Source organism: Erinaceus europaeus, chromosome 1 (assembly GCF_950295315.1).
Source record: "Erinaceus europaeus chromosome 1, mEriEur2.1, whole genome shotgun sequence".
In the NCBI taxonomy this organism is placed as follows: Eukaryota; Metazoa; Chordata; class Mammalia; order Eulipotyphla; family Erinaceidae; genus Erinaceus; species Erinaceus europaeus.
This window is the reverse complement of record NC_080162.1, coordinates 104,419,897-104,447,637: the sequence shown is the minus strand read 5'-3', so window position 1 is coordinate 104,447,637 and position 27,741 is coordinate 104,419,897. Positions and strand designations below refer to the sequence as shown.

The 27,741-nt window shown below is 39.2% G+C and overlaps 1 protein-coding gene across 2 annotated transcripts in view; it reads right to left on the bottom strand.

The window, feature by feature from the left end:
* The window catches only part of PLCE1 (phospholipase C epsilon 1), a 447,646-nt gene that overhangs the window by 396,723 nt on the left and 23,182 nt on the right, over positions 1-27,741 (bottom strand). For both annotated transcript variants that reach the window (XM_060192220.1, XM_007535620.3), the window contains exon 2: positions 4,209-5,697. In XM_060192220.1, the coding sequence (XP_060048203.1) occupies positions 4,209-5,414 (1,206 nt within the window). In that variant the 5' untranslated portion in view covers positions 5,415-5,697. The remainder of the gene's footprint in view (positions 1-4,208; positions 5,698-27,741) is intronic.

Genomic DNA, 27,741 nt, shown 5'->3' with positions numbered 1-27,741 from the left:
CTCCCACTCTACCTCCCCCTTCCATCTCAATTTCTGTATTCAATAAATGAGTAAATAAATAAAATATCTGGCGGAGGGTAGATAGCATAATGGTTATGCAAACAGACTCTCATTCCTGAGACTCCAATGTCCCAGGTTCAACCCCGCACCACCATAAGCCAGAACTGAAGTGTTCTGGTAAAAATAAACAAATAAATAAACAAATTAATTAATTAATTAAATATTAAGGAAAAAAGAAAGATCTTGCCTGGCTTCACATGGCCATAAGTGGTGATATCAAAGTCACAATATCGGGTCAGGCTGATTGACACCACAGGCTATTTCTATGATTGTGATTATCCTATTTTCTTTAAATTTGGCATTATACTTCATTGTGGAAAGTAAGAAAAAGGTAGAAAATTTGTTGCCCTTAAAACAATTTACAATCTAAATATAGACCAGGTATCAAGGGTTAAGGCACATGTGCACATATATTAATAAGTCAGGGAAAAATATATACCTTAAAGTAAAAGTGCACAATAGTCTACAGTAATTCAATGAGTGCAGTAAGCAAGCACAAAGACCTAACAAAGACACCATAAAGTACTTAATCAAATAGTGTCTACTTAGGCCTCCTCACCTACTTCCTATTTCACTTCCTTCAATCGCTCTAAGTCCAACCATGTCAGATAAAGGACTACAACTGCTGGATAAGGGCAAGAGACCAGCGCACTGTAATGATGACCCTTTTGGTCACTAGCAGGCCACTCCATCATCTGGGGCCCTAGTCAGAGAATCCTGGGATTCCCACATAGATATTATGGGCCTAGACCTCTAACAGATACCTTTCTCCACTGTCACTGGTCATCTCCATCAGAAACGGCAACATGGATCCTCTTGTGGGTCACTATAGGACTTTGCCCTCAATGTGGAACAACAATGGTAGGAACTGCCCCATTCTCTAAAGGGAGGCAATATACTCTGCCACTCAAGGAAGACTAGTCCTTAACTTAATGCAGCCTAGAATGTTCCCAGCTGTGACCATGGAATGTGAGCTCAGACCTATAGGGATGCAAACATTACACAGGCTCCTGTGCTAAATATTAATAGACACGGACCCTAGTTCAGATAGATGGGGTTTATAGTTGATAGTATTTATATACTTTTCCCATATTTAGGAGCTACTCTCTGCCCTGATCCAGATTTCTCATCCTATTTCTAATCCTGACACTACCTTCCCAGACAATACTTTCAGTCCACCTCCTTGTTAGCTGTTGGGCTCAGGCAAAAATTAGTAGTCATGGGCCCCTTGGAAAAATACCGAAAATAGATATCCTAACTTTTTCCAACACAAAGATCCCAAGTTTCCTCTGTTATATTCTTACCTTTAGGTTCTTAATTGTTAAACAACGTTCTCTGCCTTATATCTTAATGCTTTTCAGCCACCAAGTTCCAGATGTTACTATGATGCCAACCTGACTTCTCTGGGCAGATGACCTCACCAATGTATCCTGGAATCCCACCTCCCCAGAGCCCTACCCTACTAGGGAAAGATAGAAACGGACTGGGAGTATGAATCAACTTGCCAACACTCATGTTCAGCAGAAAAGTAATTACAGAAGCCAAATCTCCCACCTTCTGCACCCCATAAAGATCTTTGGTCCAAACTCCCAGAGAGATAAAGAGTAGGAACTTTCCAATGGAGGGGATGGAATATGGAACTCTGGTGTTGGAAATTGTATGGAACTGTACCTCCTCTTTTCCCACAATCTTGTCAATCATTATTAAATCACCACTAGAAAATAATTTACAATTGGATAGGGGAACTAGGATGGACACACATGAAATAATCAGAAAATAGCAACAGAAACATTGCATAAGGGTTTATATTGTTTATGTGAAAGAATCAGTTAAGTGAAGGAAGCCATTTATAAGAGCTGCAGGAAAGTGGCTATAATTTACATAACTTTTCAGAAGATCTTCCTTCAGTCTCTATAGTATAAAAAAAAAAGTGATGCAGAAACAATATCAGACTTCAGAAAATACTGATTCATTCCTACCATGGCAGGCTACTCCTACTAAGAAATCTCCTGTAAGAGAGACCAGTTCCTTGCTTGATTTTAAGGATTAGTAACAAGACTCACAGCAAGCAATCTTCTTCCCTTTACTCTGTTTAAATGTCTACTGTATGCTTAATGTTTACATGTGTACTTGCAGTGTACATGAATTTAGCAATAATTGCATTTTTAAGTGAGTAACTATCAGCAGATGTTTCATGAGAGGGGTGGGGGCTGAGCAAGTCATCACAATGCTGCAAGCAGGACAGGAGCTTTTTCTCTGTGGATACAACTCAGTCACAAGGACTGAAGAATCATTTTGTCTATGACTCAAGTTTCATGAGAAAATCAGTTGAAACTGCAAAAGTAAATTTACTGACACTTGCTGGGGTGAACAGCTGGTTGAATGTTTGGAAAGAAGGGCAGCAGTCTGCCACCCTTCAGATAGTCCTGATATTTCTGAAAGCCCAGGCAGTGCTAGGTTTTCTAAGGCAGGGCAAGCATTTCCAAAATTTCCTGAGCAAGAAGCAAAAAGCTCAGTGTAAACTACCGGTGAGTAGTTTTCAACTCCATAGAACCACAACTTAGACAAAATAAGCATGCAGTACCCTACTCTAGTAACTCTGCTTCAGCAGGTCTGAGATAGTATCTGGATATTGTGAATCTAAGAGGTAGATGGAGTTAGAATCACCAAAACTAACAAGGCCAATTCTGACATATATGAGCATCAGTGATAGGGTTATACTCACTCAACAGATGCTGAAGTGAACAGAGTTTAAAATGTTCCATATATTCTAGTTACCATGTGTGATGATGATGAATGTGAAAATATACTAATTATATTTAAATAAAAGGGCTAGTTTCCTTGACTGGGTATATGATGTTAGAAAGGGATATTAGGGGCTAGAGAGACAGCATAATGGTTATGCAAAAGATTTTCATTCCTGAGGCTCTGATGTCCCAGATGCAATCTCTAGCACCACCATAATCCAGAGCTGAGTTGGAGTGTCTGTTGGTATTCTTCGTGTTGGTTTGGTCCCCTTCCCCCTACCTCTGAGAGATTTGGTTTGGCCCCTGCTAGTTTCACGCCCCTCTTTCTCCCCGCCCCCTATGCTAAGGAGGGCCAGAGTCCCAGCAGCAGCCACTGAAGGAGAATGATGGGGAAGTGCATGGTGTGGTGATTTGCCCGCTCGTGAATAAAGATTAAACTGCAGCTTCTCAACTCAGCCGTGTGTCCCCAAGTCTCTGTCTCTGTCTACCGCCGCAAAGCTAGCCCGGTTAGAAAGGGATATTAGGGGCTGGAGAGACAGCATAATGGTTATGCAAAAGATTTTCATTCCTGAGACTCTGATGTCCCAGATGCAATCTCTAGCACCACCATAATCCAGAGCTGAGTTGGCGTCTCTCTCTCTCTCTCTTTCTGCCTCCAGTTGTTGGGGCTCAGTACTAGCACTACAAATCCACTGCTTCTGGTAATCTTTTTAGAGAGGAATTGAGAGGGGTGGGGGAGATGGAGAGAGGGTGAGAAAGGAACCTGCAGACATGCTTCACCATTCATGAAGCAGACCCCTACAGGTGGAGAGCAGGGACTCAAACTCTCTCAGTATCTGTGTGTGTGTGTGTATATCTCATTTTTATTAAAAATAAATATGTAAAATATTTTTTCAAAAGAAAAGAATGTTAAAACATAAGCACATATCTCCAAAGCACATAACTGGGTACTCAGTCACCAAAAGAGCAATTTTCATAGTACCTGAAACCTCAGTCTTATAATCATATATATAGTAACCAGTGAACCTCCTTAGTCCTCCACTACTGATGACATAGGTATGTGTATTTAATTGCTTAGTTGTACTGTTGTGGGGTTAACTCAATCTAAGGACTGACAACTATGAGAGGTCCATCTATTTCCAGATGAATTCTACAAAACATCTTTCTTTCCAGTGTTGGGATTCCAGTCTCTAAGCATAGGCTTTCAACTGAAGCATCTGTTAGACCTGCTAACTTCCAGTAACTACAAAGGATTCCCCTAAGAATCATAATTCAATAGAACTTAAGGGAATAAGTTGTAGTTTGATAAGACTTAAAATTTTTCATGAATCAAGACAATGTAAATTTAGATCTTAAAGGATCAGGTTTCAAGAAATAATCAAAATAAACTTAAAGCCTTACCGGATACCACCGCACTTCCGAAAGACACTGGCTCCTATCTTGCCTAATTATGGCTGTTGATAGATGATCCACCATTTTGCCCTCAGAAGACAAGAGAACAGTTCTTTTTTGATCAATATAACTCCAAGCTTTCAGTCCAATGTGACCAGATGGCAGAGTTCTCACAATGGCCCTTGTCCCAGTGTACACAGATTTCTTAACTTCCCTGTCATTTTTACAAAATCTTCTCACTAGTAAAGTGGAGCGTTCCTTTTTGTTTTTGAAAAAATCTCCTTCTACATCCTCACAGTTATCAGGGAAGTCCTCAAAATGGCTCAGAAAGGTCTCTGCAGGTGGAATGTCAGTGAAATCCTCCCTGCAAAAGCTGTCACCTGAATTTACCACGCTGGCCTTCCTGCAAGAACCTTTGAAGCACAAGTATTTGTCAGTCAAAGTGTCACAATGATCACATTGCAGCTGCCCATTCTCATTATCACAGTTACCTGCCAATTCCCTCAGTTCACAAGTATATGCCACGTATTCTTTCTTTTGCTCCTTCCCAACACCAGGCAGCGGTACACAGTTTCCACAATCATCCAAAATTAAGTTATCCGAAAGGGTACAGAAAGTATCTGCCACTCTTCTGTCAACTTCATAGTGAAAGCGAAATATCGCCATATTGTTGTCAGGGTGTGTCCTGTTAGTCTCTATGACTGTTGACTGATTTCCAAAGGGATTAATGTCCATGGAAGGCCCATCTATTTCCAGTTGAATTCCAGGAAACACTTTTCTTTCTCGTGAAGAAGAGATTCCAGTTTCCGAACAGAGATCTTCCTCTACCACAGAATCGCATGTTTCATAATATTGACTCTGAGAATGGGCACAATGATGGTTTGTCAGTATATTGTTGCAGTTGATGTTAAGATTTTTCACAGAATCTGGCATGCTTTTCTCCCAGAACTTTTCATTACTGTTCTCACCACTCATTATTTTCTCCCCTGTCACTGAAAGTATCTTAGGCAAGTTGCTTCCACAAGACTCTTCTTCAAGCTTGTCCAGTTGTGAGATGATCTGAGAAGCCTGGCCACTCTGTCTGACAATATGTGCCTTTGTAGCACTTGCCTCTGACGCCCTTTCACTATTTTCATCTAAAGTTGACTGAGCAGATTCTATTTTTCTCTGAAACACAGGTATGAGAACAGAAGTTGTCATTTCTTCAGAAGTCATCCTGACTAATACATAGGTTTTAGCTATTAGTCTACTTCTCCCTAGTGACCATGTCAATATTTTATTTAAATGTTCTCAGATATGGGATGTCCTCTGAGAAATAAAGTGTTAGTTCCTTTCATTCAGGTGTAATTAAGAATCAAATAAATATAACTTCCTATTTGTGCTATATGTTTTTCCATCTGTTATATGAAGCAAATTGTTTTAGAGAGTTTCACTGCATTCTGCAACTTCTGATCCATCACTGACTTTCAAATATTTAAACATCCAATTTGAATGTCTCCTGAAATTAAAAAAAAGAAATAATGTTAGACTCTATGTATAAGATATTTTTAAATAAACTCATAACTCTAAGGTAATGGAATATATGAACCTATTACGAGAAAATAGATTCATAATCAGAAGTTAGTTTTATATTTCAGTATTTCAGAACTTTTGGTTTCAGCCCAAATGGAGTAGTAAGGGAAAGATATATCCTCCCACTTTAAACAACTGGAAAAGCAGTAATAAAATAAAGGTTTTCATGGAACAGCAGGAAACATAGAACAGTATCTCTTGAAAGAATAAAAAACAAATGAAGTTATACCTTTAGATGGCCCAGTTTTCAGTTTAGAGAGACTGTAGGTTACAAAAGAGGGAAGAAGAATCAAGGTTGAACCTAACAGTATAGATAATTCAAAAAGATAGAGTTCAATAAAGCCATGGAAGCTAGATTATGAAGACAAGTTAAAGATGCAAAAAGAAGGATATCATGCTTCTCATAAAATACAATGTAAGAGGGAGTCGGGCTGTAGCGCAGTGGGTTAAGCGCAGGTGGCGCAAAGCACAAGGACCGGCATAAGGATCCCGGTTCGAACCCCGGCTCCCCACCTGCAGGGGAGTCGCTTCACAGGTGGTGAAGCAGGTCTGCAGGTGTCTATCTTTCTCTCCTCCTCTCTGTCTTCCCCTCCTCTCTCCATTTCTCTCTGTCCTATCCAACAACGACAACAACAATAATAACTACAACAATAAAACAACAAAGGCAACAAAAGGGAATAAATAAATTAAATAAATATTAAAAAAATACAATGTAAGTCAAAAGAAAGGGAAACAAATCTATATAGTACTTAAAGAAGAAATACTGTCAATTTAGAATCCTATATCCAAACAAAAGACAATTTTTCAAAAACCAAAAACTACATAAAGATTTTTAAGCTATACAGAAATTGAAAGAATTCACCAATAGCAAAGTTGCATATAATAAATGGTAAAGGAACAAAGAACACATTGACAAATGAGAAAGAAATAACATGCATTAAATCTTTTGAAAATAATTTTTAGGCAGTGTTTATTGTGGGAGGGCATGCACACTCCTGGCACTGGAGGCTGATATGTGTGTATATATATATATATTCTTATTTAAATAATATATATATATATACATATTATTTAAATAAGAATATTTCATGCCGTATGGGGAATCAAACCTAAGCCATGTGTATATACCCTAATGCTGAGCTATCTCCCTAAGATAATTTTTATCTTACATTTAGAGAGAGAGAGGAGAAGGAGAAGCAGGAGGAAAAGATAGGTGAAGAGGAGCAAGAGGAAGAGGAGAAGAAAGAGGAGACAGTGAGGCACCAAACACCCCTTGATCATTCATTCAGTTTCACTAATGTAAGTCTCACTTTGTGTGGTACAGAGATTGAATCCAGGTCCTCAACCATAGAAGGCAGGTGCTCTACTTACTAACTCACCTCCTTGGCCCCTGAATAAGAAATTATTCAGCAGGATGCCAGTAGATGTATTTATAATTTATGAAAAATATTATTTAAAAATATTGTATGTTTTCCAAATTATTGAACCTATGCTGGGATCATAGCTTCTTCTTCTAGCTAGAACCTACTTAATAAAAATGGGAGAATAAAGTTAACTTTTTTTTTACGATTTTTTTTTAGTATTTATTTATTCCCTTTTGTTGCCCTTGTTTTATTGTTGTAGTTGTTGTTGGCTAGGACAGAGAGAAATGGAGAAAGGAGGGGAAGACAGAGAGGGGGAGAGAAAGACAGACACCTGCAGACCTGCTTCATCACTTGTGAAGCAACTCCCCTACAGGTGGGGAGCTGGGGGCTCCTACCAGGATCCTTATGCCAGTCCTTGAACTTCGCACCACGTGCGCTACCACCCGACTCCCTGAAGTTAGCTTTAACCCAATATGCAATCATAATTATAAAGAATATACATGAAATCATGGTACCCATTACAGATTCACTATTCCTTTGTATGCAAACTTTTCAAGGCAGTTAGGAACCATGTTTTGTTGTGAATACCCAACTTCTCTGCTTCTCAATACCTGTCTCTTTCCTCTGCCATATAAATATCCTCCTTTCCCCCAGCTTTCCCATTGTCCCCTTTTCCCACAGTTATCAAGCACCCCTCACCCTCTTGCATCTGTGTCTCCTCAAGCACATTCACACTTTCATTTGATCCCAGTTCATGAAAATTTCCACAACTACTTAGAAGAGTCAGAGGGCTCTGTATCTATCAGATATTTCACAGGGGACAAAATAGTCCACACAGAGCAGCAATGTCTTAACTCAATAGATCCTAACCTTTTATGCCATTCATTCTTTGCACTTGTGTTGTTGTTTTTTTTTTTTCAAAATACCTCTACCTTCCCTCTGGCCCCTCCCCCCACCGTTTTCTTTTGTTGTCACTAGAGCTACACTGTTTCCAGAAGCCTTTTCAGGTAGAAGAGACAGAGAGGGAAAGATTATCATAGCACTGAAGCTTTCTCCAATTGGTAGAGCTCAAACCTGGGTCACAAGCATGACAATGAGATGAATTATCCAGATGAACTATTTTGCTGGCCTTCCTCTATTATTTCCATAAACTTATGTACTCTACAAAACAATTCAAATAATGAAAACACAAGGAAAATATTTTTAACTTAACAGGTTTCCAAAGAGAACAACTATTAAGGAATTATTCACTTCTTTCCTTCCAGAATTCCATATATATATATATATATATATATATATATATATATATATATATATATTTACAAAAATGCCAAATCATCCTGCACATACTGTTTCATAGTTTCTTTAAATACACAAGACATGACCAATCTTCCATAGTAAGAACTAAACAAACAGTCTGGACAGTGATGCACCTAATTGAGCACTCATGCACAAGGACCTGGGTCTAAGCCCCTGGTCCCTACCTATAGAGGGGAAGTATCACAAGTGGTAAAGCAGTGTTGCATGTGTCTCTCTTTCTTTCTCTCTATCATCCTCTCCCCTTTCAATTTCTCTCCATTCTGTCAAATAACAGAATAAAAATGGGAAAAAATGGCTGTCAGGAACAGAGCACTCATCGTACAGGCACGGAGCCCCAGTGATAATCCTGATGGCAATAGCTTTTTAATGGGGTTAAGCGCACGTGACGCAAAGCGTAAGGACTGGTTCAAGCCCCCGAACACAAGTGGTGAAGCAGGTCTGCAGGTGTCTGTCTTTCTTTCCCCCTCTCTGTCTTCCCCTCCTTTCTCCACTTCTCTCTGTCCTACCCAACAACAATGACCTCAATAACAACAATAATAACTACAGTAATAAAACAAGGGCAACAAAGGGAATAAACAAATAAATAAATATTTTTTTTAAAATAAAAACTATACTTATAACTTTAATGAGTTATGGCACTTAAACTTTAATAAGTTATGACACTAAATTTTAATGAGTTGTGACACTAAAATTTTTAATATCTTTGCCGTATTTTTCAGAGAAATTTTTCAAGTCAAATGCTGAAGACTGATTAGGCTAATAGGTTCTTTTTACCCATGTAGAAAGTAATTAAAACCACATGCTGCTTGAAACCTGTCCTACGTGCTTCTCAGTTATTAACTCCTGTAATGCTCATTCAGGCCTCTAAAATAGTATGATGGTTTATATGTCCCCAAATTCTTTGACCTTGTGCCCTTTGCAAAGTGTAACCTAATTTTCCTCTTAAATACTATCTACATTTAGTAATTTTCTTCTAACATATATTGATAGAATGTGGCAGAAGTCACAGTGTATGGCTAATGAGAATAGATCATAAAGGTAATTTGATCTTCCTTCGAGCTATTCTTCTCTTGCTTGCTATACAGAAAATTGGCTATGGTGTCATAGGAGAGAATTCATTATGTCAAGACTTAAGGTTTCCCACCACTGGTAGTATAAAGGAGTCCTTTTTGAAGTAGATATATATCTGCCAACATCAGTCAAAGCTTCCAATGATTTCAATCATACTCTACATTTCAACTGAGGCCTTGTAAGAGACTCTGGGCCAGAAGTGCTCAATTTAACCACCACCCCCCTCCCAAATGCCTGACCTATAGAAACTGTGATATAATAAAACTTTAGCTTTGTTTTGTCTTGGGGTATTAAGTTTTTGGGTAATTTGTTGCACAGCAATAGATAAACAATACAGATATGTCTCTCATTATACACATTTGCCAGATTATAAACTAAAACACAGAAAAGCTACTTGCCAAAGATTACACAGCTGGAAAATGATGAAATTAAGATTCAAACCCAACAAACCTGAATCCAGAATTTAATGTTCTTCACCACAGCTCATGCTGTTTTCTTTTCTATCTAGACTGAAATCCCATGGACTTGGGTTTCTAACATTTCCGGACTACAGATTCCTATGGCCTCTTTTATTTGAGTTTGTCTCTAAAAGGCTGACAGGTTATTTTTTCCTTCAGCTGTTAATCAAGAATGAGCAGTGTCACAGAATGCTGAATCTCTAGAGCACTGACTTGGTTCTACCTCAACAAATATTTACTAAGTACAACATTAAATGAAGCAAAGATACTGCTTGTGATTACCTTAGAAGTTAATAAATCACCACTAAGGTACAGTAGAAATAGAACTATGTATTACATAATACAATGGAAGACATCTAAATCGAACGGTGAAGGTAACTGCCAGGAAAAAATTCTTGGAGATGATAATCTAGTTCCTTTTAATAGGTATGAAGTTAGATAAAAAGAGGGGATAAACTTTTCATAGAAGAAGGAATATGGGGAGTCGGGCGGTAGCTCAGTGAGTTAAGCACACGTGGGCACGAAGCAAAGGACCGGCATAAGGATCCTGGTTCAAGCCCCCGGCTCCCCACCTGCAGGGGAGACGCCTCACAGGCAGTAAAGCAGGTCTGCAGGTGTCTATCCTTCTCTCCCCCTCTTTGTCTTCACCTCCTCTCTTAATTTCTCTCTATCTTAACTAACAATGATGACATCAGTAACAACAACAATAATAACTACAACAACAATAAAAAACAAGGGCTTTAAAAAGTTTGAGACATATAATCAATTTTCCCCTCTCATATTAATTAGTGATTTATATGACTACAAATTAATAGGAGTGTACATAAACACCATTCCCACCACCAAAAGACTGTGTCCCGTCCCATCCCCCACCCGACCCCATTGCCCCAGGAAGCCAAGCGACCACCCTCACCCTCACCCCAGGGTTTTTACTTTGGTGCCCTATTCCAAATTCAGTCAAATCCTGCTTTTAGTTTCCCTTTCTGTTTTTCTTTCTCAGCTTCTGTTTATGAATGGGATCATCCCATACTCATCTTTATCTTTCTGACTTCTAGCTATCTACAAAATGGAGTACCCCCCAACTCTTCATCTGCACTATTCCATCCTTTAGGTTCATGATTGTTCAACAATTTGTTTGGCTTTGTATGTTGACTCTCTTTTCAGCCACCAAGTTGCAGCATCATGCGGACCAGACTTCCCTGGACAGACAACCCCACCTATGTGTCCTGGAGCTCTGCATCCCTAGAGCCCCACCCTACTAGGGAAAGAGAGAGGCAGGCTGGGAATATGGATTGATCTGTTAACGCCCATGTTCAGCGGGGAAGCATTTACAGAAGCTAGACCTTCTACCTTCTGCATCCCACCATGACCTTGGGTTCATACTCCCAGAGGGTTAAAGAGTAGGAAAGCTATCAGGGGAGGGGATGGGATATGGAGTTCTGGTGGTGGGAATTGTGCGAAGTTGTACCCCTCTTATTCTATGGTTTTGTCAATGTTTCCTTTTTATAAATTAAAAAAAGAAAGAGAGTGAAAATGAAAAAAGGGCAACAAAAGGGAAAATAAGTAAATATAAAAAAAATTTTAAATATGGACTCAGAGAGAAGGACATTGAGACCTGGTACTTCAGATAAGCATTTTAGCCACTATGGGGTTTGATTCCCTTTCCTATAAAATAAATACAATCAACTGTTCCATCGGACTGTACAGAAAATACTTTGAAAACCAAAAGTTCAGGAAAAATGTCTCTTATACTGTTGTATTGGTGACATGGTGCTGAATTTACTTATACCAGATAGGCATAGTCATCTTTATAAGTGGGGCCAACTCTTTGAACCTTTGCTACATGGTCATGAGCTGGTTATAGTATCAATTTCAACTATACTTTCCACATCTGTAATATTGCAAGGGAATGTACTTATTTTATGGCACCAGTGTTTGGCCCAGTAACAAGTGATAATTTTTTACCAACTTCTTATTGGGTTGTCTTTCAGGAAATTTGGGTTAGGTTAGAATTATTGTCTATTGAAAAAATAAATAAATAAAAAGTACCAACTGAAGAACAGAGTCTACCAGTTCTAAAGAAGGGATGGGTGCAAAAGATCCTTTTACTTAATGTAGAGAGATAAACATGTATAGGGAAGACTGGAGAGGGACATTTTGGAATATGTCAAAGGAAATAAATGTTAAGAATAAGCTAGAATCTGACAGGGAATATGCCAGAAGACTTTCACGTCTGAGCCTCCAAAGTCCCAGGTTCAATTCCCCACATCACCATAAATCAGAGCTCAGTAGTTTTCTGGTGGGAATAACAACAACAACAATAATAGTAATACAGAGCAAGAAAGGCCCTGCCAAGATGGCATTTCTGAACTAGAGATGAGTGAGGATGGATAATACGTGTATGGAGATGACTAATAATTAGATCCATGGCAATTTATAGATGCTTGAAGTCCTATCCAAAGTAGTAGGAAAGAAAAAGAAACAAACATTTTAGGAAGCATCAGGAGACATTTTCAGGTTCAAAATAAAGAAATATAGGTTATGAATAATTTTGTTGGTGAGGTTTCACAGGCTAAGTTAGGATCTACAGTGCAAGACTCAAAGCTGCTTGACATCTCTATTTGTAAATAACATTTTACTGGAACATAACCATTAATTTATAGAATGTCTTTGGCTGTTTCAGTGTTACAATGAGTTCACAAGCTGTGACAGAAACCATGTGGCCTACAAGACAGAATTATTTACCATTTGACCCTTTACTGAAAGTTTGCCAAACCATGAACTAAATAAATGAGTTAATGAAATAATTATTTAAAGTAAATGAAAGGCTTAATATTAATCTTCATATACTTGCAGAAGTGAGATGGGGAAAAAGGCTTGTTCATATGTCAAAAGGCAAGACCAAAGCCAAGAAAAATGAGTAATTGGGAAAGTATGCTTTAGTTTAGTATGAAAAAGAATTCCCTAGCTCTTAGAGCTGTTCAACAAAGAACAAACTATCGTGTATGATAGTCTTCTACTGATACCATGTATGAAAGTCTTCTACTGATTGCAGATAGAGGAATTTAAACAGGGAGAGCCACAATATTCAGCAGAAGTTCAGTATGTATTAAACAAATAAGAATGCACGAATACTGTCTGCAATGTTAATTATAAAAATAATGGCTAATATTTATTGATCGTATATCAGGTGTTCAATATGTTCTAAGCACACTATTCATATTATCTCACTTAATCTTTATAGCAACTACATCAAAAGGGTCAAAGAGACTTTTACTTAGCCCACACCCCCAATATATATTCTCATTCTCCTCAATAACAGAACCTCTGAATTTTAGCCAAGTATCTGACTACTCCTTTATCTGCATTCTTAAAAACCAGATGTGGTCAAAATGACTTGCAAATTTTGGGAATTGTTGCTGTGGGGGGCCAGGAGGTAGCACACCCAGTAAAATACACATAGTATTAAACACATGGACCGCACTAGGATCTAGGTTCAAGCCCCTGCTTCCCACTTGCAGGAGGGACACTTCACAAATTGTGAAGCAGGTCTATAGGTATCATCTTTCTCCCTCCTCTATTTCCCCCTCATCCTCTCTCAGTTTCTCTCTGCCCTAACCAATAAGATGGGGGGAAGAGGAGGCCACCAGGAGTAATGGATTCATAGTGCATCAAGGCCTAGTAGTAATCCTGGAGGTAAAAAAAAAAAAGTGGGGGTGGCAGGGGGGCAGAAAGAGAGAAGCTGTGCTCTTCATAATGAGGTTTTTTTTTTTTTTTTGCCATTTATTGATACAGTCAAGCACTTAATGTTTCTGAACACTTCCCTTCCCACTGTTTTGGTTCTTTCTCTTTCTTCTTTTCCTTTTCTTTTTTTGTCACCAGGGTTATTGCTGGGGCTCAATGCCTATACAATGCTTCAGAACCTTTTGCTAACCCTCTGACACCTCAATCCTATTACAATCTTAATAGTGAAACACTGGAGTGGGAGGCAAGACGTTATAAACTGCAAATCAGGTGGCAGGAATAGTTAGCCATCCTGATGACTTCTGCTACCACAAACAGACCTGATGACTTCTGGTCCACCAACAGATCCTGACTACTAGCAAATAAACCACAACCTAATAGCAAGCGTCCTGAAGATCTCTCAAAGAAACCACCTAGCAAAGAGGTCTCACTGCTTTTCCTGCTACCCTGACAGCCCACAGACTGCCAGATCTAGAATGTGCTCATTGTCACTTCCTGGACTAAGAGCTACATATCCTTTTAGATTCAAACTATGCTCAGGGTAAGCTACTGGTTGCAAGCACTCCTGACCACAACACTCTTGTCACTGCCCAGGCCCATTTATACATGGGCCCTGGACCCAGGTTATCACAGAGTATCAAACATAGTGGGAAGAGGTAATCAGTCACACCAATGGATCAAGGTAAAAACCAGGTGAAGAAATACACACACACACACACACACACACACACACACACACACACGTACGTCTGTTATACGAACACTCTCAAGAAAACTTCAAAACAAATATTACAGATATTCACTGAAATGAAATTAATGGAAGAAAATTCAATAAAGACAAGGAAAGCATGAAATTATGAGAAATAATAGAGCTGAATATTGTAGTAGCTAAACTTGAAAATACAATGGAGTGGCTCAACATTAGTAACAGAGAAGTTAGAAGTTGAATCAGTGAGCTTAAGGGCAGGGTACACCAGCATAAAGAAGAAAATAATTAAAACAAATGACAATAGCATAAGAAAGTTATGAGACAAAATCAAGAAGGGCAATAGGGGGCCGGGCAATAGTTAAGCACACATAGAGCAATGAGCAAGGACCAGCACAAGGATTCCAGTTCAAGCCCCCAGCAGGGGAGTCACTTCACAGATGGTGAAGCAGGTCTGCAGGTGTCTATCTTTTTCTCCCCCTCTCTATCTTCCCTTTTGCTCTCCATTTCTCTCTGTCCTATCCAATAACAATAGCAACAACAGTGGAAAAAACTGGCCTCCAGGAGCAGTGGATTCATAGTGCAGGCACTGAGTCCCAGCAATAACCCTGGAGGCAAAAAATAAATGAACAAACAAATCAGGGCAACATTCACATCATAGGGGTTTTAGAAGTAAAAAAAAGAAAGAGAAAGTGATCAAATTACTATCTGAATATAAAATAACTGAGAATTTCCCCCAAGTTAAAGGAGACAGACAAGAATTTCCCCCAAGTTAAAGGAGACAGACACTCAGATCCAGGAAGCCCAAAGAATTCCAAATAAACCCAAATAGATACACAGATAGGACACATTATAATTAGTGACAAAAATAGGAGAGAATCCTAAGAATGACAAGTGAAAAAAACACTCACATATAAGGAACACCTGTAAGAATATCAGTCGATCTCTCAACAGAAATTCTAAAGGTCAGGTTAAAAGTGATGAGTGGAAAAGACCTGCAAACAGGACTATATCACCGAATTAAGTTATCACTCAGATTCAAAGGAGTAATGAAGAACTTTCTAGACAGGTAATAGTTAAAGGAGTTCACCACCAATAGACCAACAAAACAAGAAATACTAAAAGGATTTCTATTAAATGAAAGTATTGAATTACCACATTCAAATGTAGTATGAGAAGCAAAGCAAGGGAATGACCAAATGTCAAATGCAAAAATGCAAACAAACAAACAAACAAACAAAAAACCTTTTATTCTGAATGCAGAACTGAGATAACCATAGGGGATGGGCAAAGTGAGTTTAAAGGGTGGAGGGTGTTTAGTAGACTCTGGAAGAAGGATATTGATACTTTGGCAGTGCAGGTGATATAATAACCCATTTAGAGGAGATGTGAAATTGGGCTTTTAAAACATGCATAGTTTCATTAAACAATGCTCTTTCAACAACAACAAAAAACGTCAGGAGTCAAGCGGGTGGTAGCGCGGTGGATTAAGCTCACGTGGTACAAAGCACAAAGACCAGCGTAAGGATCCCGGTTTGAGGCCCCGGCTCCCCATCTGCAGGGGAATTGCTTCACAAGCAGTGAAGCAGGTCTGCAGGTGTCTTATCTTGCTTTTTTTTTTTTTTTTTTTACCAGAGCACTGCTCAACTCTGGCTTATGGTGGTACAGGGGATTGAACCTGGGACTTTGGAATCTCAGGCATGAAATTCTCTTTGCATAACCATTATGCTATCTACCCCTGCCCAGGTGTTTTATCTTTCTCTCCCCGTCTTCCCTTCCTCTCTCATTTCTCTCTGTCCTATCCAACAACAACAACAACATCAATAATAACTACAACAATAAAACAACAAGGGCCACACAAGGGAATAAATAAATATTTTAAAAAATTTTTTAAAAAGTAGACTTTGATTTCTTATATTATTTCACAGGTTAGGATCTTCAACTATACCACTAATGTAAAAATTAAAAGGACACACCCTTATCTTGTTCTCAGTTTTAATGAGACAGAATTCATTAGTCACTCTTTAATATGATAGTCACAAGTGCAGTCTTATAAATACCCTTTTAAGCTAAGACTAATTCCTGTATTTCTAGCTAGTTACTCGTCTATCACAAATAGCTGTTGCTTAGTGTTTTTCTTTCTTTTTTTTTTTTTTTTGCTTAATGTTTTTCTGCATTTATCGAGATGATTATATGAGTACTTTCCTTTAAAAAAAAAAAAAGTTAACACTATAGGGGAATAACTCAATGGCAAAGTGCAAGACTTGCATTTCTGAGACCCAAGGTTCACTCTCTGACATTGCATATATCAGAGCTGAAGTCTCTCTCTCTCATACAAATAATAAATTTTCAAAATGATTTGATGAAGTAAAAAGGAAAAGAAAATAAAAACTGTTAACATGGTCAGGACCCATGAGTCGACTCAGTGGATGGAGTGTGTACCTTGTCATGAATGAGGCCTTGAGCTTATTGTGGGCACCATGTAGAAACGATGTGACAGCACCAGAAGAACTCTGTGCATGGTAGAGTAGTTATTGCTCCCTTTTTCTCAAAAATATAGAGTAAAACTGAGTGAGGGTAGTGACACAGTAGTATCACACATCTGTGAAGCCCTGGATTCATAACCTGATAGCAATTGTTAAAAAAAGTTTAATACAGCAAATTATATTGATTTTCTACTCCTGAAACAATTTTCCAAATTCATGAACAATGTAAAGTACCTAAAGACTAAGTAATTGTTAAAAGGAGAACAAATTGAAGCAGTTACAAATTCTAACTTGAAGACTATGACAAAGCTAAATTAATATTAGCCATGTGTTATTGACAAAGGAAAGAATTTTCAATTACTAGAACAGAGATCAGGAATAAGCCTACATATATAAAATCAGATAGCTTTTCAGCAAAGGTAGAAAGATAGTTCAGTCAATCACCAGAACTGTATCCAACTAGAAAAATAGGTAGGTCAGTCAATCACCAGAACTGTATCCAACTAGAAAAATACTAAACACTAACCTCTACACCATATCACATCCAATTATTAACTTAAAATGTATTATAAAATTAAACATAAAATGCAAAACAATATCCTAGAAGAAATCAGGAAAAATCTTCACAACTTTGGAAGACATTTCTTAGACAGGACATGCAAAAAAAAAAAAAAAAAGCACTAAAATGGCAAAAAGGATTTGATAAATTTAAAACTTCTACTCTTAAAATATGTCATTAAAAAAAAAACAGAGGGGCTGGGGAGACAGCATAATGGTTATGCAAACGGACTCTGATGTCTGAGGCTCCTAAATCCCAGGTTCAGTCCCCCGTACCACCATAAACCAGAGCTGAGCAGTGCTCTGGTGTTTCTTTGTGTGTGTTTATCTCTCTAAAAAAATAAATAAAAAAAAATTAAAAAAACAAACAAACAGAAAAGCAAGTTGCTGAAAATACATTGTTTACTGACTGTAAGCAGAAGGAATTATGAGCTATGTACATAATTAGCATACTACTGATGTCATGGAAATGAGAGACTACTTAAGCCTGCCTTTGGTGGTAGGTAGTTCATCCTTTACCTTTTGCCCCCTTCAACTATTGCTTTTCTTGTTTGATCTTCTCCCTCTCCCGGGACCTGCATGATGCATGCAACCCATGTGTGTTGTAGCTGAACCTGGTGAACAATGCTTAAGGACTATGGCCCAGGCCACATGGCTGGCTGGTCTTTCTCTCTTTGCTTATTTTGTTACCTCAGTTTTTATGTACCTGATAAGCCTGCTATTTTAAAACCCTCAAGCAACACCCATAGTAGGTTTTTTTTTTTCAATTTTTTTTGCAGTAAGTCACCAATTAGGAGAGAATTTTCATACTACATATATCTGGTGAAGTTACTGTATTCAGGAAACACAAAAATAACTCCTAACTCAATAATTAGCAAACACTAACTCAATTTTTAGTGGAAACACTATACATTTCACAAAATAATATATGTGAGCAGTCTATCATGTCAATAAACTGAAGAATCAACAAATCTCAGCATAAAAGAAAATCTTTTTCTCAGACCACATACAAAAATTAAGTCAAAATAGATCACTGTCCTAAATGTAAAAGTTATATTATAGTGAGCATTGGGATCCTGGCCCATGATGGTGGAAAAGATCCTAAATTGTGGGTAAGAACATCTTGCAGGGGGTCAGGTAGTAGCACAGCAGGTTAAATACACATGGTGCAAAGTGCAAGGACTAGTGCAAGTATCCCTGTTCGAGCCCCCGACTCCCCACCTGCGGGGGGTGGGGGTCAATTAACAAGCGGTGAAGCAGGTCTGCAGGTGTCTATTTCTCACCTCTCTGTCTTGCCCTCCTCTCTCGATTTCTCTCTGTTCTATTCAACAACAACAACACCAATAATAACAACAAAAATGGGGGAAATGTCTTCCAGGAGCAGTGGTTTTGTGATGCAGGCACTGAGCCCTAGTGATAACCCTGGAGAAAAAAAAAAATCTTGCAGACACTTATCATGGGGAGATTAGAAGTAGTACCCATGTGCCAACAACTATACTACATACCATTAACCCCTCCCAATAAAATGATTAAAAATAATAAACTAGTTAAATTAGAAAAATTCTCAGCATCGTGAAAGATCTCCACTATCATTGGAGTAAGGAGAAAATTTAAAGGTTGAACACAGAAGTGCAAACCACAAAAGATAACTGATAAACTGAACTTTGTCAAAATTAAAAACATTTTCTTTTCAAAAAGCAAGCCATAGAAAAAGATCTGTAGAAAGTATTTGTAATACAAATGTCTAACAAAGGATTTGTGCCCAGGATTTACAAAGAACTCCTAAAATCTTTTAAGAAGGATAAAAATCTTTATTTATTTATTTATTATTTATTTGTCTCCAGGGTTATCACTGAGATTCCATGCCTTCACTAAGAATCTGTTGCCCTTGTTGTTTATCATTGTTGTTGTTTATCATTGTTGGGATGCATTGGATCGACCTTCTCGTGGTGCATCTCATGAGTACCCATTCATTGGGGAAACTGACAATCCTTCCTAGCTGACTGAATCCACATGGATCCCAGTCACTTTCAAAGCCAGCAACAAGCAGCTCCTGACAGCTTTCAACCTGACGCTGTTATCAACCTGACGCTGTTGACTGGCTACGGAAGAAGGGCAAACGCTAGAAGAAGAAGAATTGTTGTTATTGCTGTCGTTGGATAGAACAAAGAGAAATTGAGAGAGGAGGGGAAGACAGACACAGGGAGAAAAATAGACAGAGAGAAAGACACCTGCAGAGCTGCTTCACCACCTGTAAGGCGAACCCCCTTCAGATGGGGAACCGGGGGCTGGAACTGAGAAATTTAGGCCAGTCCTTGAGCTTTATGCCCTGTGCGCTTAACTTGCTGCGTCAGTGTCCAGCCCCCCCAAATCCTTAGTTTTTAGATTTTTATTTATTTATTTTTATTGTTGTTGTTGGATAGGACAGAGAGAAATAGAGAGAGGAGGGGAAGACAGAGAGGGGGAGAGAAAGATAGACACCTGCAGACCTGCTTCACTGCTTGTGAAGCGACTCCCCTGCAGGTGGGGAGACAGGGGCTCAAACCGGGATCCTTAAGCTGGTCCTTGTGCTTTGCACCATACACACTTAACCCGCTGAGCTACCACCTGACTCCCCATCCTTAGGTTTTAGAGAAGCAAAAGTCTGAATAGTATTTTACAAAAGATGAAATATAAATAGCCTCCAAATATATGAAAAGATGTCCAACATCATTAGTCATCAGAAAAATATTAATAAAAATCACAATGAGTAGAATACTTAATAGAAATACTGAGTAGAATAACTAGAGATAAAATGACTAGCAATACCAAAGTCAGTAAGAATATGGAGCAGTGGTCTGGGAGGTGGTGTAGTGGATAAAAGCATTAGACTCTCAAGCATGAGGTCCTGAATGTGATCCCTGGAAGCACATGTACCATAGTGATGTCTGGTTCTTTCTCTCTCTCCTCCTATCTTTCGCATTAATAAATAAGTAAAATTAAAAAACAAAAAGAAACAAAAGAAAAGAACATGGAGAAATTGCAGAATAGTATGTCACTGAATACATGTCCCATGACTTCTTTATCTAGTCATCTGTCAGTGGGCATTCAGGTTGCTTCCACTCCTTGGCTATTGTTAATAAGGCATCTGAACATATGAATGCATGTGGTCTTTTAAACTAGGGTTTTCGGATATAAATGCAGCATTATGGTGGGAATGTGAAATGGTACGAATACTTTGTGAAATGGTTTTGCAGTTTAGAAAGTTAAACACAGATTTCAACACAACTCCAAAATTCTACTCAACAAAAATAAAAGTATACATCCACAAGCAGATTTTAAAGTAAATGTTTACAGCAGCTTAACTTGTCCAAAAACTGAACATTAAACATTATCAACAGATGAATAAATTTCTGGTTTAATCCATATAATAGAGTATGATGTAAAAGTAATAGGAATGATCTGATTATCTCACAAACATGGATGAGTGTCAGAAACAAAAGTGTAAAGTGTATGAGAACAGGCCAAGTGGTGGTGCACATGGTTGAGCACACATATTACAATACGCAAGGACTCAGCTTCAAGCCACTGGTCCCCACCAGGGGAAAAGCTTTGCAAGTGGTGAAGTAGTGCTGCAGGTATCTCTCTTTCTCTCTCCCTCTCTATCCTTTCCTCTCGATTTCTGGCTGTCTCTATCCAATAAATATAGTAAAAAAAAATTTTAAATAGTGTGTGAAAGCCAAACGCTGAATGATTCCATCAAAGTTCTAGAACAGCACTATCCAGTAGTAGCCACTAGTCTCATAACAATTTTAAGTAGAACAAATTTACTCATAAAGAATTAAAACCTCAATTCCTTGGGTGACGGCACAGATATAGAGAATACTTTTTTTTTTTTTGCCTCCAGGGTTAATGCTGGGGCTCATGTTGACACTACAAATCCACTGCTCTTGGCGGCCATTTTTTCCACTTTATTGGATAGGACAAAGAGAAATTGAGAGAAGAGGGGGAGATAAATGAGAGAGAAAGATAGACACCTACAGACCTGCTTCACCACTTGTGAAGTGTCCCCACTGCAGGTGGGGAGGTGGAGGTTCAAACCTGGATCCATTGTGCGACTCCTTGTGCTTCACACTATGTGTGCTTACCCCAGTGTACCACTGAATATTTTCTTCATCACATAAAGTTGTATAATGTAATGCTATTCTAAAATATGCAAAACTAAGTCATTAAAAAGAATCACATCAATGATTGCTAGGGTCTGGTGACAAGAAATGGAAAATGGGGAACCAGGCAGTGGCACACCTGGTTTAAGTACACACATTATGGTACACAAGGACCCAGGTTCAAGCCCCTGCTCCTCACCTGCAAGAAATTTCACGAGTAATGAAGCAGGGCTGCAGGTGTCTCTTTGTTTCTCTCCCTCTCCCTCTCTCCCTCCCCCTCCTCTCTCAATCTCTCTCTGTCTGTATCCAATAATAAGTAAATAAAAATATTTAAGAAATATTAAAAAATAGAGAATGAAAATGGCAAGGAATAGGGAATGTATGTATAAAGTACTTTCTGAATATGATGGACATAGTCTATACTTTAATTGAAGTCATGGTTACACAAGTATATGAACTTTCAATAGTATAGGTTACCCTGGGAAATACAGACTGCATTTCAATCACCCTCAGCCAAGTACTCCCAAGTAATGAACAGCCTGCTCAAATGTACAATACAATGTGAATGCTGTATAGGACCACACAGCTCATACCAGAGAACTCTATCAGGCTGAACTGAGATGTCATGTCCAACATTTCATAAACTGATACAGACAACTCAACTAACCTTGCTAAGGTTTTGCTCTTACATCTCTAAAATGGGGGAGGAAATAGTAGTTTATCATGTATTTCTTATAAAAAGTCCATGGAGGGAGTTGGGCGGTAGCGCAGCAGCTTAAGCGCATGTGGCGCAAAGGGCAAGAACCGGCCCACGGATCCCGGTTCGAGCCCCCAACTCTCCATCTGCAGGGGAGTCACTTCACAAGCGGTGAAGTAGGTCTGCAGGTGTCTATCTTTCTCTCCTCCTCTCTGTCTTCCCCTCCTCTCTCCATTTCTCTCTGTCCTACCCAACAACGACAATAATAATTACAACAATAAAGCAACAAGGGCAACAAAAGTAAATAAACTAATTAATAAAAAAAACCTCTTTATAAAAAAAATTCCATGTTGTGGTGATTAGTCAAAATGTAATACCTCTTCTTTATATCATATGTAAGTCTCTCCACAGTTATCACAAATTTCTTTCTGATGCAGGACCTTGTCTGTTTCTTTTAAAACATGTCCCAGTTATAAAATAATGGCGTTGTAAATATTTGCTCATTTATTTCTGTGTGTAGAATATATTATAGCATGCTATCATTTTCATTATCTCATCCAGCTTGTGTAAGAAAAAGATTATTTATTTATTTTTAAAATGTTGCCGTCAGAGTTATTGCTGGGACTCAGAGTTTGCACAGCTCCATTGTTCCTGGCAGCCATTTAAAAAATTGTTTTCTTATCTTTATGTATTGGACAGAGACAGCCAGAAATTGAGAAGGGGTAGTGGAGATAGAAAGGGAGAGAGACCGAGAGACACCTGCAGCCCTGCTTTACCACTTGTGAAGCTTCCTCTCTTCAGGTAGGGAAGGGGGGGGGCTTGAACCCGGGTCCTTGCACATTTTAACATATGTGCTCAACCAGATGCACCACCATTCCACTCTTGGCAGCCATTTTTTATAGAGAGATAGAGAAGGAGAGACAGGAGAAACACCTGCAGCACTGCTCCACTGCCCTTTCCTCCCTGCAGGTAGAGCTGGGAACTTGAACCCAGGTCCTTAAGCATGGCAATGTGTGTACTCTTCCTCTTATATGATCTTTCAAATTCTAGAAGCTAAAGTTTACTGGGTTCTTGGCACATGTATATTTCAAGTGACTTCACAAGAGAAAAGCACAATCCCTGCCTGGGGGGCAAATTTAGTTATTACAGAGTCACAAAAGAAAAGAACTTCAGTTATGAGTTGTTATCATAAAACACTGAAATGTATAGACCAGGCAGTTAAAAAAAAAAGTGACGACGAAGAAGAAGAATTCAGTATATGCACTAGTTGTACAACAGGTTAAAAACTGAAAATAGAGATGATAAAAATCGGCATGAACACATGGCATCAGCAAAGACCTTTCAGAAAAAGTCACAGTCAATGAGAAGATACTGCCCTGGGAAAGGAAACCAGGGAGAAAATGGAGTAGAGAGGGAATTTTGTTAATTTCTGAGTTGAGATGGAAGTTCATGTGTTTAGATGTAGAATGTGGAACCTAGTCTACCTTCACTAAGGATAATATAGGCAGGAGCAGTATAATCATTCCAGAGAGTTAGGGGGTGAAAATGTGTTTATGCCAAGTCAAAGCAGCACACATTAGAAGCTTTGCAGTGAAAGAGGACAATGATGAGGGGCAGGGGTAGATAGTATAGTGGTTATGCAAACAGACTCTCATGCTTGAGTCTCTAAAGTCCCAGGTTCAGTCTCCCACACCACCATAAGTCAGAGCTGAGCAGTGCTCCGGTTAAAAAATAATAATAATAATAATAATAATAAACAGACAGTGTTTGAGAAAAATGGTGAGAACTCAGAAGGCTTGCATTATCCACCCCATGCATCAAAACTAAAACAGGCTTCCCAAGCAGCCAACTGCCATCTTTGAGCTGGGGTATCTATAGTCCATGCTGTAGGCAATTTACAATAAACTGATACCTTAGGCAACATCAATACACCTATTCACTAAGTGCTTTTTAAGAACTGGAATTGTACAATTCATTCCTCAATTAATTTAATGGTCTTTCCGAATAATTAAAAATATATGTGATGAAAACAAACTCCCTCTGGATGAGATAAGCATAACAGAATCACTCACTACCCTAACACATCCTCACATTACAAGGCAGAGGTAAAATGACCCTGGTTTAACTGAATAAGCTATGACTCAACTTCTGCAAACTCTTTTCTGCCATGCTTCCCACACCCACTCCTACCTGGTCCTACAGATTCTACTACCACATCTACGTACAGTGAGGAAAATGGTTTCCAGACTAAATAACTCCAATTTCATGGAGATCTCCCCTCAAAACACTTCCTAACTGATGGGAAATGAATTCACACACTTAACTTGTAAAATGCCCATTTCAGGACTGAGCAGTATTGCACCCGGTTGAGAACACACTATACTATGCACAAGGACTCCAGTTCAAGTCCCTGATCCGCACCTGGGAGTGGGGGGGACGACTGTGAAGCATGTATACAGGTGTCTTACCTTTCTCTCTCCCACTCTGTTGCCCCCATCCCTCTTAATTTTTCTCCATTCTATCAAATAAAAATAATTTTTTTTTTTAAAAGGAAAAATATGCCACCAGGAGCGATGGGTTTGTAGTGGGGCACTAAGCCCCAGTGATAACCCTGATGGCGGGGTGGGGGGATCCATTTCTAGCATTTCTCTTCTTTTTAAAAAGATTTGTTTACTTATGGAAGGTGAGGGGGAGAACCAGAGCACCACTCTGGCACATGCAAAGCCAGGGACTGAGCTCAGGACCTTATGCTTGCACGTCCAGTGCTTTTAGCCACTGTGCCACCTCCCATGGCCCTAGCCCTATGTTTACCTTACATTTAATACCATCATGAACATCAAAGATCATCTGACAAACAAGCTTTAAAAAATTATTCCTGTTACACATGTTGACATCAAATTCTGGGTGGAAGCCCAAGCCAACAGCTGACTCAAACAGTTGATGTCATTCTAACTGCTTGTTTGGGGTAGTGTTAAAAACACAAATAGAACACCCTGCTAAAACTCAAAGTTCATTTTAGCTGTGTCTCTTTTTAACCACTACTGAAAAGTTATCATCAAAAGGAGAGAGGCCATGTTATTCTTATTTTATACCTGATTGAAAAAAATAAAAAGAAGCAAAGTAGTGCTTTTGTTTTTAAAGGGTTTGATGCATGGACTAATATCCTATCACTGGTAGCCTATTATCAATTAATGTCGTAAGGGATTTATTGATAAAAGAAATGAAAAATGAAAGGGATAGTGAAGTTGGCTCCCCACAATGACTCTTGTTCAGCTCTGGGTTGGCTATGCACACTCAAAATTGAGGGAACAGGGCCCATGGTAGGTGAGAGCTCCCAGCATGCTTAAGTATGTTGCATCCCTTGCCTGCCCACAGATTGTCCCTGAACAAGTCATGAGTGTCCATGGACACAGTATCTGAGAAGAAAGGAGCCCTAGAAACACTGAAAGAGCCTGCTTCAGGCCCTGATGCCAGCTGCACCCTGGGGCCTCCAGTAACTCATCTGGTTTCCCTCCAGGTCACTTGTGCCCTTCACTCTCACCTTTCAGATTTCAAATTTCAAGGGCTATCTCCTCTAAAGCAGCATCTCCACCCCCACCTCTGCCATTTTCTGTAATGTGACCCTGTCTGATTGCCATCTGAGCATTTACTAATCCTGGGAATTTTATTTATGATTCGTTTGTACACTAGTTACTTGTTGACTTCCCCTGACAAGAATGAGAACTTCCCCAAAGCTGTGGATATGCTGGTTTTTTTTTTTCACTGTCACTTTTCCAAAACTTCATCAGAAACAGAGTAAGTATTTGTGTAGTAAATAAATGAATCCATTCCATTTGTTTTATTGTGTGTGATCAGTTCCTTTTACACCTCTCAAGGTGATTTTTAATTAAGATCAAATGAGATTGGGTACATCAAAGTGCTCTGAAAAAGTAAAGACTCCACTCACAAGGTGGGTTGTCCTCGGTGAAAACCCTAAGCATGTCCAGAGCCCCTGGGGAGCAACCAAATGTAATGTAACCTAATTACTCATTATGAGGCAAGGTCTCCCAGTGAATTTTCTTTCTAATGAGTTATAAATAAGGCAAAACTCTTTAGAAAGCCAGGAATCTGCCTAGAAGAAGAACCACAGAGACTGGGTGTGGTGAACCATGTAGAGTTCACATGCTCGAAGACCTGGTTCAAGTCCCCAGTCCCCACCTGCAGGGAGGAAGCTTCATGAATAGTGGAGTAGTGGTGCAGGTGTTTTTCCTTCAAACTCTACTCTCCCCCTCTTGATCATAGAAGCTAAACAAAAAAGTTCAAAGAAGAAGTATAGTTGTAATGGAGACACCAAGCACCAGCAATAATCCTAGACACACACACACACACACACACACACACACACACACACACATGACCCCCTGTCCCAGGTCAGTAAATTCCAACAAATCTGAACCAATTCCATATTCCAGGTCTTGGATTTAATCCCAAGAAAAGCTAAGTGGGAGACAGACAATAAATAGAAAACTCAAGTCTCAAATTCAGTGAGCTGAATCCTGCCTGGATTTACTTTCTAGAGTAATTAATACCTAATGTGAATTTAGAGTATGGAGGGAAAAAGGTTGCAGAAAAGAAAGCAGTCCCAGGGAAGGCACAGAATGGGAAGATTATGTGTACTGTTTATAGAGAACCAAGTTGTGAAAGAATTAGGTCTTTAGTGTCAAAGTGCACAGAGTTTCAGGGGAGAGCAGTCTTTGTCTAGTGACCCAGGGACAACTTCTAGTTTTGCTGAAGTAAAAACAGGTGAAAAAGGAAAAAAATTAACCCCAATTTCACAGTGCTGCAAGACAGAATCCAGACATGGGATGGGATGGCCCCTGCTTGGGTGGTGGTGGGGGGCATCACAAACAGTGGAGCAATGCTATAGGTGTCTCTCCTTGCCTTTTCTCTCTCTCCTTCTCTTCTCCCTCTTCTCTCTCTATCAGGAACAGAAAGGAAAAAGGAAAAAATGGCAGCCAGGAATGGTAGAATTGTCAGACACCAAGCCCCAGCAATAAACCTAGTGGAAAGGAAGAAAGAGGGAGGGAGAGGAGAGAGAGAGGGAGAGAGAGGGGGAAGAAGGAAGGAAGGTAGGAAGGAAGGAAGGAAGGAAGGAAGGAAGGAAGGAAGGAAGGAAGGAAGGAAGGGAAAAGAATGTGAGGACCATGCAGTGGCACATCTTATTAAGCAGACACATCACCATGTAGAAGAATACTGTCTCTGTAGGGGGGCAGCTTCACGAGTGGTGGAACAAGTACTGCAGGTGTCTCTCTGTCTCTTTCCCTTTCTTCTATTTCTTCCTCCATTTTCAATTTCTCTCTGTTCTATCAAATAAAGTGAGAAAAAAAGGGAAGAAATGGCTACTGGGGTGGTGGATTCAACATGCAGGCACTGAATAGCAGG